Source organism: Enhydra lutris, unplaced genomic scaffold (genome assembly GCF_002288905.1).
Source record: "Enhydra lutris kenyoni isolate GAN:26980312 unplaced genomic scaffold, ASM228890v2 scaffoldscaffold13, whole genome shotgun sequence".
In the NCBI taxonomy this organism is placed as follows: domain Eukaryota; kingdom Metazoa; phylum Chordata; class Mammalia; order Carnivora; family Mustelidae; genus Enhydra; species Enhydra lutris.
The window spans coordinates 50,947,656-50,961,504 of NW_019154097.1; the positions used below are offsets into that span (position 1 = coordinate 50,947,656).

At 42.6% G+C, this 13,849-nt stretch overlaps 1 protein-coding gene across 4 annotated transcripts in view; it reads right to left on the reverse strand.

The window, feature by feature from the left end:
- Window positions 1-13,849, reverse strand: part of LOC111146192 (lemur tyrosine kinase 2) — an 83,555-nt gene that overhangs the window by 53,077 nt on the left and 16,629 nt on the right. For 3 of the 4 annotated variants that reach the window (XM_022501631.1, XM_022501630.1, XM_022501629.1), the window contains exons 2-3: window positions 6,604-6,725; window positions 3,182-3,326 (exon numbers count right to left, since the gene is read on the reverse strand). In XM_022501631.1, the coding sequence (XP_022357339.1) occupies window positions 3,182-3,326; window positions 6,604-6,725 (267 nt within the window). The remainder of the gene's footprint in view (window positions 1-3,181; window positions 3,327-6,603; window positions 6,726-13,849) is intronic. The other variant, XM_022501632.1, reaches the window with a different exon arrangement.

The following is a 13,849-nucleotide window of genomic DNA, read 5'->3' on the forward strand; positions in this document are numbered from 1 at the left end:
TATACCATTTGACATCCAAATAGCAGGAACATAAATTAGCACAACTCCTTGTGGCGGTTTTAAGCTGGCAATATCCCCCAAAATTATGTACCCTTTGACCACCTCTGAAATTTATTCTACAAATATACCAGCCCAACATCAATGTACAAACCAACACAGGTACAAGCTTTATTTTTAATAGCATAAGATTAGAAATAATAGCATAAGATTAGAAACAACCCAAATATCCATTAATAGGTTGAATAAATTGTGCTAAGTCCCTACAATTTAAATAGCAGAAGCTTGTAAGCAGGAATAAATAAGCTCTCTTTATGCACATGGAAAAATCCCTAAGGTACATCTGTAAGTGAAAAAAGCAAGATGCAGAATAATGCATTTAAGCCCCATGAGTAAAAAAGTGTGTGTTTTGGTGGTAGGTGGGGGGGAGGGGATGTTGGGGGGCAAGTAAATGGGAATATTTATATCAAAAAAGTCTGGAAAGATGTATAAGAAACAAAGAAGAGTGGTTATGTAGAGAGTGAGGGTAGGAGCTGAGGCCAGATTCAAAGATTAGAGGCTTTTCACTACATATACCTTTTTATGTTTCGATTTTTCAACTGTATGACTATATTATGTATTTGTAAAATAAAATACATTTTAAAAAGAAAATAAAGGAAAAAATCTCTAGATTTGCTCTTGAATATATGGTGTACTTTTTTTCACTTTATCACAAATACCTTTCCTCCTTTTACAGGACTACATAATACTCCACTGGATGGACTTACAATAACTTAACAAGTTATTACCCACACACATTTAACCTGATGCTGCAATAAATTCTTTTGTAGGTATTAGCTGCATACTGATCTAAATTACTGCGAGGGGAACTGTGGGATCAAGGGTAAACACATTTAGATACATATTATCACAGACTATCCTTGGGAAAGAATGTCTCTATCAATTTACAGTCCTGCTAGCAGGGAGTGTCCAAGGGCCTGTTGCCCACACATGCCCCTCACCCATCACCACCTTGCTTCCTTTCTTCTCATCTCTGTTTAGCTGTTATCATCTTATGTTATGCTTGTATTTCTTTAATTAATAGAATTCCTATTTCTTATTGGCCATTTGAATTTCTTTTCATGAATTTCTCTTTTCACATCCTTGACTTATTCTTTCCTATTCAAGTGTTCTTCTTCTACATTTGTTTGTAAACTTAGTATATATTAATAATATGAGGTGTTTTTTGTTTTTTTTTTTTTACCTTCTTTGTTGTTTACAAATATTTTTACTACTTGGTCAAATTTGTTTAGTGTCTTTTCCCATACAGAATATTTCATTTTATGAATCAAACTTGGCAATATTTTCCTTTATGTTTCTGCATTTGGTGTCAAGCCGGAAAGCCCTTTTCTATCCCAAGATCATAAAAATATTCTGTGACTATTCTATGCAGAGAAATTGAAAAGAATTTCTTCCTGTTAAGAAGGAATTTAGAATAGAGGGTTCTAGAAACACAGAAAGGTGTATGAATGTAATGAGGATGGCTCTCCAGGTCACTGCCATTTCTGTTGTGCCCACGACCGTGCTCTGGTCCATCCCCACTATGTCTTGGACAGAAGTCATCAGGCTCTTCTCTGTCATGCCTTCCTGTCCACAGTAAGGGGTCAACACTGCCAGACTCGGGGAAGCCAACCAGAATGGCTCTCCAAGGGTTTTCTTTCTGGCCGAGGAGAGATGTTCCTTTCCTCTGGTAGTAAAGCTACAAGGATCTGAACCTGGAGTTGGCAGCAGCCACGCTCCGAGCCGAGGAAAGAAGGTGGTGTGCAGGATTTAAGCTGATACGCAAAGAGGAGAGAAACAAGGACTGAACAAAGGAAAGCATGATGGTGTCCAAGTTCCCAGCTCCAGTTGCCTCTAAGGTCTGCCTAACCCCTACTCTTTCCATCACCTCGTTCCAGCATCAAAAAAGGACCCCTTTCTGTGTATGCTGATCTGAGTCAGGATTCTATTACTTGAAATGAATTCACTAGTGTTAAGACTCCAAAATGATAAAAGCCCTAGAGAAGTCTCTCAGGGCCTCCCTTAAGTACAAAGGAAAGCCTATGATCAAGAAAGTGAAGAGAAGGGACACCTGGGTGGCTCAGTCAGTTAAGCAGCTGTCTTCAGCTCAAGTCATGATCCCAGCGTCCTGGGATCGAGTCCTGCATTGGGCTCCTTGCTCAGTGGAGAGCCTTCTTCTCCCTCTGCCTGCCTCTCCCCCTGCTTGTGTTGTTTCTTTGTCTCTCTCTGACAAATAAAGAAATAAAATCTTAAAAAGAAAAAAAAGCGAAGAGAAGAGAAATTACTTCCATCTAGAGAGAAGTATACCTAGGTTACTTAAGTGATCCCAAGGGTATGTTAGACTCCTATTAAATTTCACTATTTTGGTTGAAGGAAGGGTATTGTTATTTACTAAAATTAAAGGTAAATACTACATGTTAGTTTTTTAATGTTGCATGTATTTATATATTTAATGTTGCATATATTAAATATACCTAACCATACAGACATTTTATAGGAAATGCATTAGCTGTGTCATATTTTATCTTATGTCTTCTCTTAGTTACGCAGGCCTACAGCAGTGCAATCAACTGGGGGTTTACGCTGCCCTCAACTTACACCACTGTACGCAGAACCATGAGAGGCAGGAATGGCATGCAGACCCCACAGCCTTCTCTTAGAAATCTCAGAGATCCCTGATGCTCAAACTGCCAGTCATATTCTATTTTACAACAATAAATCGATCAACATTTAATCAAATCTCTACCTCAGGATGAAAAGTCAATCCAACTAACATATCCAAATATACCCCTTCTCCCCAAACACAGGACATCCAGGGGAAAGACGGCAGTGTCCTACTCAGCAAGACGAGCAGTGACGAGAACTACCCAAGCAAAGGCCAGGAGCTCTGTGTTCCATTTCAATGAACAGAGGAGACCAGTTTATTCTGATATCAGACTCGGGCCAAAAGCAAAGGACTCAGCTTTTGCAGGCAGGCACTGGACCAGACCACTACAATTCAGCTTCCCCAAGGAGCAGGAGGAAGAGAAATAAACAAGCAGAAGAGAGAGGCAATCCAAGCATTTTATGGTTAGCATCAAGGTTCCCACTCTCACCTCTTGAGAAACGATTCACGAAACCATGACGCTGGGACGTAAGGCCTTACCTACAGAAGGCTGGAGCTGGGACGGAGCTGGTAGTGAGATATTTGGTACTGAAAGTGTGAAAACTTCTGCCGGGGACTGAACAGAGGGAGTATCTTCTGCTGGTGGTGTGAAATCTATCTCATCATCAAAATTATCTTCAAATTCCTAAAATAAAAGAGGAGCAATGTTATATCTGATATAAACCAGCCTGAGAGCAAATATTAAAAACATATGCTAACATCGGACACATGAGCATTTACTCACTCATCTGAAACATACGGTCTTAAATTTTTCCCCCGGTTTGTACCTACTTAAGTAAGAAGCATATATAATTGTGTTCTCCATTGCCAAATAGCAGAATCAACCAGGTTTAAAAATAAATCATACATATTTTATGCAATTCCTTCAACTGAGAGCTTGAAGTTAAATGCAAACTCTTCTAAAATGACCATGGAACTAAATACTCTTTTAGGTTGGAAATTTTAAGTTACTAGAACTTTAGCTATCCTTTTTTTATTATTCACTTTCACATATCTCTTTGCATACGGAATCCAAACAGATTCATTTTATTTTAAAACTATATATGAACTTCTAATTGAAATAGGATTTCAATCAAGGTAAGGACAGTTAAAAGACTCAGAGAAGATATTTTCAAGGAAGTCCTGTTTCTCTGGGAAGAGTAACATTGGAAAAATTACTAAACTGGGCAGAAAACTCATCGGTGTCTGAATGAAAGTCTAAAGCTGTGTAGCATGTATGTACTATTAACACAGAGAGAATGTCTGGTTTTCTTTAACTTTAAAACTTCAACTTTACAACTCCCCTGGCTGCACCTCCAACCCCTACAAGGGAAAAACCAGAAGTTGTGAGGGTAGATTTCTCTGATATAGTATGTATGTTCTCACATGCATGTGGGACATTATTCTCATATCTGTCATCTATGTTGTCAAATGCATTAGGACACTTATTGTTATCTGTAATAGGGGAGGGGGCAGGATGAACAAGTACCATAACTTCAATCCGTAAAGCACCTCTGAATGGAAGAGCTTTGCTCGATTCCCCTTTGGACATTCCTAAAGCTTCTCTCATTAAAAAAAGACTTGGAGCGCCTGCACGGCACAGTCGGTTGAGCGTCCGACTCTTGGTTTCGACTCAGGTCTGATCTTGGGGTCGTGAGATTGAGCCCTGTGTTGGGCTGCACGCTGAGCATGGAGTTTGCTTGGGTTTCTCTCTTCCTCTTCCTTTGCCCCTCCCGCCTGCTCGCTCCTTCCCTTTCCCTCTCTCTCTAAAATAAATAAATCTTATGGGGTGGCTGAGTGATGGACACTGGGGAGGGTATGTGTTGTGGTGAGTGCTGGGGGTTGTGTAAGACTGATGAATCGCAGACCTGTACCCCTGAAACAAATTATACATTATATGGTAATTAAAAATAAATAAATCTAAAAAAACAAAACCAAAAAACCCCACTTTATCCATCACTCCTACCTTAAAAACAATGCCACTCGAAACCCTGGCAGTATCATGACATACCATTGGGCATCCAATGATTTTGAGGATTCGTAGAAGTAAAGCAGTGTAATAATAAACACGGGGCTACAGAGAAGACTGGGTCGCTATTCTAGCTATATCACGTGGGAGCCCAGATACACTCTGGCCAAGTCGCTTCCACTGCGAGGCAGCAGCTTCCTGGTCTGTAAGACGACTTCCAAGGGACCAAGTCTCTAACACTGCCCAGTTCTAAATCTAAAGGAATGGACACTCGCCTTCAGTCATGGCTTAGACAGCTGGAGAGGATCCTCTCTACAGTGTGCTCCTGGGGCCACGTGCACCAGAACCATCTGGGTACACTTGACAGAAACACTGATCACAATAAACGCCCTCGGTCAATACTGAGATCTAGTCGGGTCAGAACAATCGAAGGCAAGAATGAGGCATCATGACATTTGAGAGAGCCTGGCTTTCAGTTTCAGCAACACTGATCACACTTGATCTTTGTCCCCAGAAGACAAGGTATCTGTACACAGTCCCTCAGCAAGACTGAGGGTCAAGGGACAGAGGTGCTCTGCCTACCACTGTGCCCCCATGCAGTCATTAAGTTCCCACAGACGTGTCTGTAGTGATTCTAGGGCCTGGGGGCTGAAGTTGTAAATAAAACCCTATGTATGTTTGAGGTAGAATCTTCGAAGGAAAATGGCCTGTGCTAGTAAGTCTTTTCCTTCAGCCTCCCTCTACTCTCATCTTTCCACATGTGTAATGTTAGTGTTGAGCCAAAAGGACAACACATCTTATCTCTCAGAGCTGCTGTCACACTCAAGGTAGAGAAAACACAGAAACAGTGTGAGGTCTACAAAGAAGGTTCATGCGTCCACTAAAAAGAGGGTTGTAGCTAGAAGACAGCTTTTCCCCGCAATATGAACCAGTGGCCCTCAGGGCCCCCAGGACAGCCCCAGGACAACTGGCAGGGCTGGACATTAACGATCATTTTCTCTGTGTGCTTCCTTCTTTTTCTTCAAGTATTCCTCTTTAACGAGTATTTGCTGAGCCCTAATGCACACCAGCAGGCATGTGGTTAAGTTCTACAGCGGGATATCCCACTTGGTTTCCAGCAGATTCTACCAATCTGCAGCTCAAACATCAGCCCTTCTATAGTATTCCCTGCCACCCCCTACCCCCACCAGAATTTACAACTGGTACCATTCTCTCTCCCCCACCGAGAACTCAAGGGTTCAGGTAAAATGGAAGATGCTCTTTCTCATACGCAAAACACACTGGGGATCCCTTGGCCTCGATAATCTTCACAACCACAATGCACCAGCATATAAAAGTTGGAGGGAAAAAAAAAAATCAGCCTGCTTTTCCTTACAGGCCTCACAGCAAGTGAATTCAATCACTCTGTATTCCTCACTTGGCGAAAATTAAAATAGGCAAGTGGTTACTGTCAATAATGCTCTGAAGCAAGGTCAGCGAACTACAGCTGGTGGCCCAATCCAAGCCACCTTGGTGTTTGTAAATACAGTTTTACTAGCACACTGCCACAACCTGGGGCTTCGTGTCTCATGCCCATGTTGAGGAAGTGCAACAATGGTGGGGTTGAAGCGGAGGGGTCGTGACAGAGAACATCCAGCCCCCAGGACTGCCTATTTACAATGGCAGAATATATTTACTTTCTAGCCCTTCCAGAAAAATTCTGCCTGCCCCTGCTCCCGAGGCCCTGGGTGTTACACAGCCCATCTATCTATTGATAAATATATCAGAGGATGAATTTTTTTTAAGATTTTATTTATGTGACAGAGAGAAACACAGCAAGATAGGGAACACAAGCAGGGGGAGTAGGAGAGGGAGAAGCAGGCTTTCCACTGAGCAGGGAGCCCGATATGGGGCTCAATCTCAGGACCCTGGGATCATGGACCTGAGCCGAAGTGTTCCCACCATCTGCACTCACCTTGAAGTCTATTTCCGGGTCCTTACAGCAGGAGACACAGTTTGCAATTAACACTATTAATACCAGTAAACTGCACACAGACAGGATCACAAAAGATGAGACTTCTGCAGCAGGTGCCTCCCCTAGAAAGAGAAGAACTATTAATGTATAAAGCATATTAACAACATGGATATTCCAGAATCAACTTTAATATGCAAATCAAATCAATAAATTTCCCACCCAAGAATTAAGAAAATAATGCCTAGATGCTCAAAAGGAAGTAGATGACCAATCCAGGATAAGAAGTCAGGGTTTAAAAAAAAAAAAACTTTGAATAAGGAAACAATTTTTGATTTACAGAGGTGCTACAGGGACACCCCAAGCACCCCCATACACCCTTCACCGGGCTTCCAAATCTTACGTCCTCACAGCAAAGTGATCAAAACTAAGACCACAAAAACCGTACAACACTATTAAATGAACTTCCAACTTTACTTGGGTTTCCCCCAGTTTTCCCACATCCCTTTTCTTTTCCAGGATCCAACCCAGACTACCAGCGCTGCACTCACTCCTCCTGCCCCTCTGACTCCTCTAGGCCCTGACCTTCCTCACTCTTCCTTCGAGTGTCGTCACTTGGACACTTCTGAAGAGTGCCAGTCAGCATTTTGTAGAATGTTCCTCGGTTTGGGCTGCCTGATGTTGTCTGCCTGATAACTGGACTGAGGTTACAGATAGGCAGGAAGAATCTAGAATACCAGAGCAAACTACTCTTCTCATCACATCAGGAGCACACAGCACTGCCACAACTTACTCCCAGTGATGTGAACCCCCCAACTCTTGGCCCAGGTGTCACCACTAAGAAGTTACCAATTTTCCCCTTCATGTATTCCTTAAAAGTGGGTGACGAAATCCAGGCACTCACTGGGAAAAGGATTTAAGCTGCACTCCTTGGAAGAGGGAATACTACAGAACTTGCAGATATATGTTAAAAATGCCACAGAAAATCACATTTGGGAGACATTCTGAGGCTGTGCAAACACCCTGTGTCTCCCTAAAGCTTGGCACACTTATTTTCACTTTGTCTCTGCACTTTACCTGCCGTAATTACCACTATAACATTCTAACGGTTATCTTCTATTCCCTGGTTCTTTCTACACTTATTACTTGGAATTCTTCCATAAGGAAGATTTGTCGCTTCTCCTTCAATTATTTATCTGGTCATTATTTAGTTATGAACTCATAGACATTTATTTTATATTCTTTAGGTTATAATCCACTGTTAAAATTACTTTGTAGCTCAAATTATTCCAGCTTTGGCCCCTGGCAGCTCTTTCAAGCTGACTACTGGGTTTTTGGACATCTTTCCCTTTCTCCAACACTGTCTCATTTTCTGGTACTACCAGAAGCTCCAGACTTTTCTATTGTTCCCACTCCAGTTTTAGAGCCAGCCACTTCTTCAGGGAACCTTGGTCTAATAATAAGCAGCCTCCTACCAGAGCAGGGGTCTGCAAACTGCGGCTTGTGGCCTGTGTTTCGCATGCAAGTGGGGGGACTCCAGCTTAGAATGAAAGAGTGTTTTTCAAAACAAAACAAAATGTAATTTTACTTTCAGTAAAGAGTTATGTGGAAAACATCATTTTCGGTGCGGCTGGGTGGCTCAGTGGGTTAAGGCCTCTGTCTTCGGCTCAGGTCATGATCTCAGGGTCCTGGGATCGAGCCCCACGTCGGGCTCTCTGCTCAGCGGGGAGCCTGCTTCCCCGCTCTCTGCCTGCCTCTCTGCCTACTTGTGATCTCTGTCTGTCAAATAATAAATTTATAAATTATTAATTTATTAATAATTAAATTAAATTAAATTAATTAAATAAAATCTTAAAAAAAAACCATCATTTTCAACTAGGGCTATTCTGAAGCTTTTCTTTGTTAGGGTGAATTGTGATGTCTCACCTAGTGGTGTTTGATTAAGAAATAAACTACCCCACCCCGCTTGCTTTTTTGTGATATATATGTAAGCTTGATGTTCCAGGGCACCAAGAGGAAGCATGGAGACAAGTAAAGGAATGATGTCACCGTTTTCCTGAAGTGAAACTATGCCACCAGAAGAAAGTAAGAACTAACCCAAACTCCTTTGTGGTCAAAACACATCCTTTTTAAAAAAAAAATTTATTTATTTATTTGAGAGACAGAAAGAGAATCTCAAGCAGACTCGACACTGAGCATGGAGCCCGATGCAGGGGTCGATCCCACGACCCCGAGATCAAAACCTGAGCTAAAACCAAGAGTTGGATGCTTAACTAACTGTGCCGGGCAGGTGCCCCGCAAAACATGTTTCTGTAGAGAACATGACCTCTGTGAAGAGCAGAGAAATCTAAAATCAACAGCAAACAGGACTAAATTCCTTTCCAATAACAAGAGGTCCCTCCGGGAAACGACAGTGCTGACACCCGTGCCGTTGCAAGCAGGGCTCGGGCTGGCTGAAGCCTTGCTCAAGTCTGTGCTAAAAAAATAACAGTTAACCAAGGCTTGTCAAGAATCTGCAAGCCCCAGAGGCGCCTGGGTGGCTCCGTCAGTTAAGCGTCAGACTCTTGATTTCAGCTTAGGTCCTGATCTCAGGATCGTGAGATCGACCCCCGCATCGGGTTCCAAGCTCGGCAGGGAGTCCCCTGGAGATTCTCTCTCTCTCTCTCCCTCAGCGCCTCCCTCGACTTGCATGCATGCTTTCTCTCTCTAAAATAAATAAAATCCTAAAAAAAAAAAAAGAAGAAGAAGAAGAAGAAGAAGAATCTCAAGTTCTAAACCAAAAAATCTAAAACAGAGGAAAATCCATACACTGAACACAGAAAATAACTGGTGGTTCCTCTCAAAGTCAGCTGCCCCTAAGAGCAAGGACTCCCGAATCAGACGCCCGGGTGCAACGTGGAAAGCCAAGTGCAGAGCGGAGAGCCACTAAGAAGCACCTCTCCGTGAACGGAGGCCCAGACAGACAGCACTTCCTCTCCTCCTTCTGGCAGCTCCCGGCTCTCTCATCCTGCAGGGCCTCTGCTTCCCACCGGTATTTACTCTGACAACTTTGTTTCACTCCCTTGACTCATATAATGACGATTAAATAGGACTCCTGAGGCTTAGGCAGCAAAGCACTTTTATAATACACTGTATTTTATTGATTTTTAAGATGCCGTTTTGTCCAACCTCACTTTAACTTTCCTAAATGTCAGAGGCATCTTACACTCCAAAGAAAGCTGGTTTAACTGGCAGCATTTCTTCTTTCTTAATGGCACAAAAATAAGGGTGTGTCATAATCAATCATATCTGAGGTCTGATAAAATATAATACTACTCCATTTGATGGTCATGACGCCTCTGAGGGGATGTGACCAGCTTCACATCACAGACGAGGACAATGATAAGCCCAAACACACAAAGCGGGAAAGTGGCAGGGCCAGACTCTGGATCCAGGGGTGCTGAGAATAAATCCCCCTCGCTTCTCTTGATACCACATGGTTTTGCCTCAAGGAGGTTAACTTTTAATACTTAAAAACAGCTTAACCTAAGTCCTTTGAGCCAAAGTCCATTGCTATTAATTAAAAGCTCATACTTCTAGGGCTCTCCTCCAAACTCCACAAAGTGGCTATTAAATTACCTTTTCCTTTCTTTTCACCCATAATTTTTTATCATCACATACTATCTATTTATTATAAAATTTGATGAGTACTGCCTGTGGGCCAGCTCAATTATCTGGTTCATAAAACTGTCTTCTGTGAGTCATTAGGTAGGCATGAAAAGTCAGACTCGTGTTAAAAATAACTAGTTACAAGGCGTTTTGCCCCACCTTGATAATGTACTTATTTCTGTTAAGATACTGCAGGGGCATCTGCTCTCCCAAACTCAAGATTTCTTCCGTGTAGGTGAGGTCTACCGACCCTCCCGTCCTCCAGTGCCACTGAAAGGCCTCTACAAATTACCACCTAAGAAGAAATTCACCAGGTAGGCTCAAGAGGAAATTTTTACAGCTGTACCACTTTTAAAGAGTATTTTATTTACTGTAATTTTTCTTTTGATGAGTCCAAAGCACTGTGCTTTAAAAAATTCAACGTACCAGTGAAGGGAAAACTTCCGTAACATGAGGAAATCAAACCCATCTGTGAATAGGCTGGAAGGTAAGATGCGTTTGCACAAACCACAGAGAGGAAGTAAATTCTAGATGTGAGGAACGACAACTAAAATCCCCAGGCCCCAGTGGTTCCAACTACAAACTGGGCCCCTGGAAGGTTCCTGATTGCAACAGTTAGGAAACTATGAAGAAAGACAGCTTTCCTTCCACATTCTCAGCCTACAGCATTCAGAAATGCATAAAATGAACCAATCACCTACTAAAGAAAAACAGCAATGACCACAGGAGTGTCTCTACTCTTTTAGGCAGCTTTACAGATTACAACCGAGAACAAGGATAATTAGAGGTTTGGAGTAGTTAGTATGTTTCCCCAAGACACTGATTAAAAAATACTTGGCATCTCTAAAGCCCATTCTTTGAGTTTTCATTTTACAGTTTTCAAACCATTTTAATAGATATCTAGCACTTGATTTAATAAGCAGAAAACTTGAGATACTCTAAGAGGTGGGTATATATTACCTGTTTTATAGACCGGTAATTTGGAGAATGCAATTTCACGGCAATGACTCAGAGTAAGTCAGGAGTACTACCCGATTATTAATTCAACCATTATAAATCCCTGCCTAGAACCTCCATCAGAACTTGAACTCCTATGTAATTAACTAAAGAGTTACTTGTGAATCTGTTTTTGGATTAAATAAAATTTTCTTAAGGTCCACAGATTAAAAACAAGTGATGGTTTGTGGAAGCCCATTAGGGACTAAAAATGCTGATAATTCTAATTTTGTTATTCCTTCCTCAGTCAGTAGCTGATACACTTTTATAGAGAAGTTTCCTCATATTTACTGTTTGGTTATCCAGTGGTAAATTCAAACCCTCTAATCCCCTGATTTGTTCCTCTGACCACCACTTCCCATCTGAAGCTCTTTAGGGAACATCAAGAGTCACCTCATTAGCATAAATTCAAGTGCGGTTGAAAGGGCCTTGTTATTAATAACTAGAGATGCTCCTATCACCTCATCACGTGGGAAATTACAAGGGTTTTAGGAGTTCTGTGGCAGGAAAGGGGACAAAGGCCAAATATATATTTCCTATTACATCACAGATATGTATATACGTTGGAACATGGATCGGGAGACTCTATGACCTGCCTACTGTTGGCTTGGGTACGGCCTGCAACCTAAGAACGGTGTTTACATTTTTAAATAGTTGCTTAGAAAAGAACAAAAACAGGAGAATAATATTGCTGAATGTGACATTTATATCAAGTTAATAATGCAAAAAGAGACAACCGGACATTAGTGCCTCCCGACAGACAACCACCACCACCTGCTAAACCGAAGACTGAAAGCAAACAACAGTAACGAAATACCAAGCCTGTACCTGACAAGCCCTCTAGCTCTAAATGCCAATTCACAGGAAATAAAGAGAATTGTGGAACATATCAAATACCGGCACAAGAATGTGATCGGCAAAGCAGAGGCTGCGAGGACCATTAAGGAGAAAGACGTGCGTTATGAGACATGGAGGAGAGACTGAAAGATCTGACCAGACGGAGCGACGGACTGTAGTGAATGGGCACCGCCTGAATCATGATTCGAACTCAAAAAGATCATGACATCTGAGACGACTGGAGATCTGAATGAACACTGGTAACTGACCATATTAAGGAAGTATGACTCACTGCTCCTAGGAGTGATAATAATAACATGATTATGTTTTTAAAAGCAGTCCTTACCTTCTTACAGATAGTGACCTATTTAAAGTTGTCTGGAATTTGCTTCAAACAGTATGGGGGCAGTGAAGTGATGGGGTAGCATGAAAAAGGACAGCCACGAGCTGACAAAGGCTGAGCGAAAGCCACAGGGGAGGTCAGAATAGTCGTGTCTGTCCAGTCTTGCACAGATTTGTATGTTTGAGGTTTTCCATTTATTAAAGAATTTCTTCACATCCATTAAATAGAAAGTTTAAATGGGGGGGGGAATAGATGGAACAATTTACAGTCTATACTCTTGCCTCCTCTAGGACCGTGTATCAGTTTGAGATGCTGTAACAAAGTACCACAAACTGGGGCATCAAGGCCAACGTGATGGTGCTGGCGGGTCTGACCCCTTCTGTGAGCTGTGTGGAAGGATGCACTCGGGGCCTCTCTCCTGCCTTCTGGGAGATGCCCATGTTCTCTCTGCATCCCTCCTCCTGGTCGTCCCTCCGGATCTGTTTCCACATCCAGATTTCCCCTTTTTATAAACACAAAGTCATGTTGGATTAGGGCCTAAAGATGTAATTTTAACTTGATTACCTTGGTAAAGACCTGATCTCCAAATAGGGTCACACTCTGAGGTCACAGGGGTTAGGACTTCGACATATGACTTTGGGGGAGCAGGAATACAAGTCAAACCATCTCTATGACATATGTTTAAAAGAAAACAAGAAAAAACAAGAATAGATCAGAACAGTGTGTGTGTGCACAGTGCTATACTCCTGGCCAACAGTGGTCACCAACAGGGAGGAAAACCGGGTGGCTGGGGGATGAGGAGAGGCTGTTATATCCTTTTACAGCTCTTGAATTTTGTCCTGGGGCTTCCCACAGTCTTTAGCCTTATGCCCACACTCTGTAACAAGTCCCAACGTCCGCTGTCATCAGCTGCCATTTGCCCTCTGCCTTGGGCTCTCCTCACTCCTAACTCTCTACTGCATCTAGTTTCATCTACCATGAACCACTCTCAGTCCTTCCAGGCAGATCCTCTGCCCCTCCAGAGTCTGCAAGTTTACACCCCCTACCAGGAACCTCCCCCACTGACACACACCCCCTCCACTAATTCAGCCTCACCACTCAGATCTCAACTTGGAAAGCGTCCCCGAAGTTCCACGGGTCAGAGTCCCCGCCTCTGGAGCCCCAGTGCGCCTGTATTGTCCACCACAGAGTTTATCGCACTGAGTGTTTCAAAAGCCCAAGTGTCCTCCCCTCAAGACTGCAAGTTAAATGGGGTCAGCAACCAGGTCTGTATACTCCAGCAATGACTTCAGGGCCCAGGACAGAGCCTGGATTCGGTCAGAAGGGGGTGTGGATGGAATCAGAGAGACAGCACATAAGAGGCTTGAGAAAGGGAGGGAAGATAAGCAAGAGAGAGAGAGAGAGAGAAATCCATAAATCTTCTAC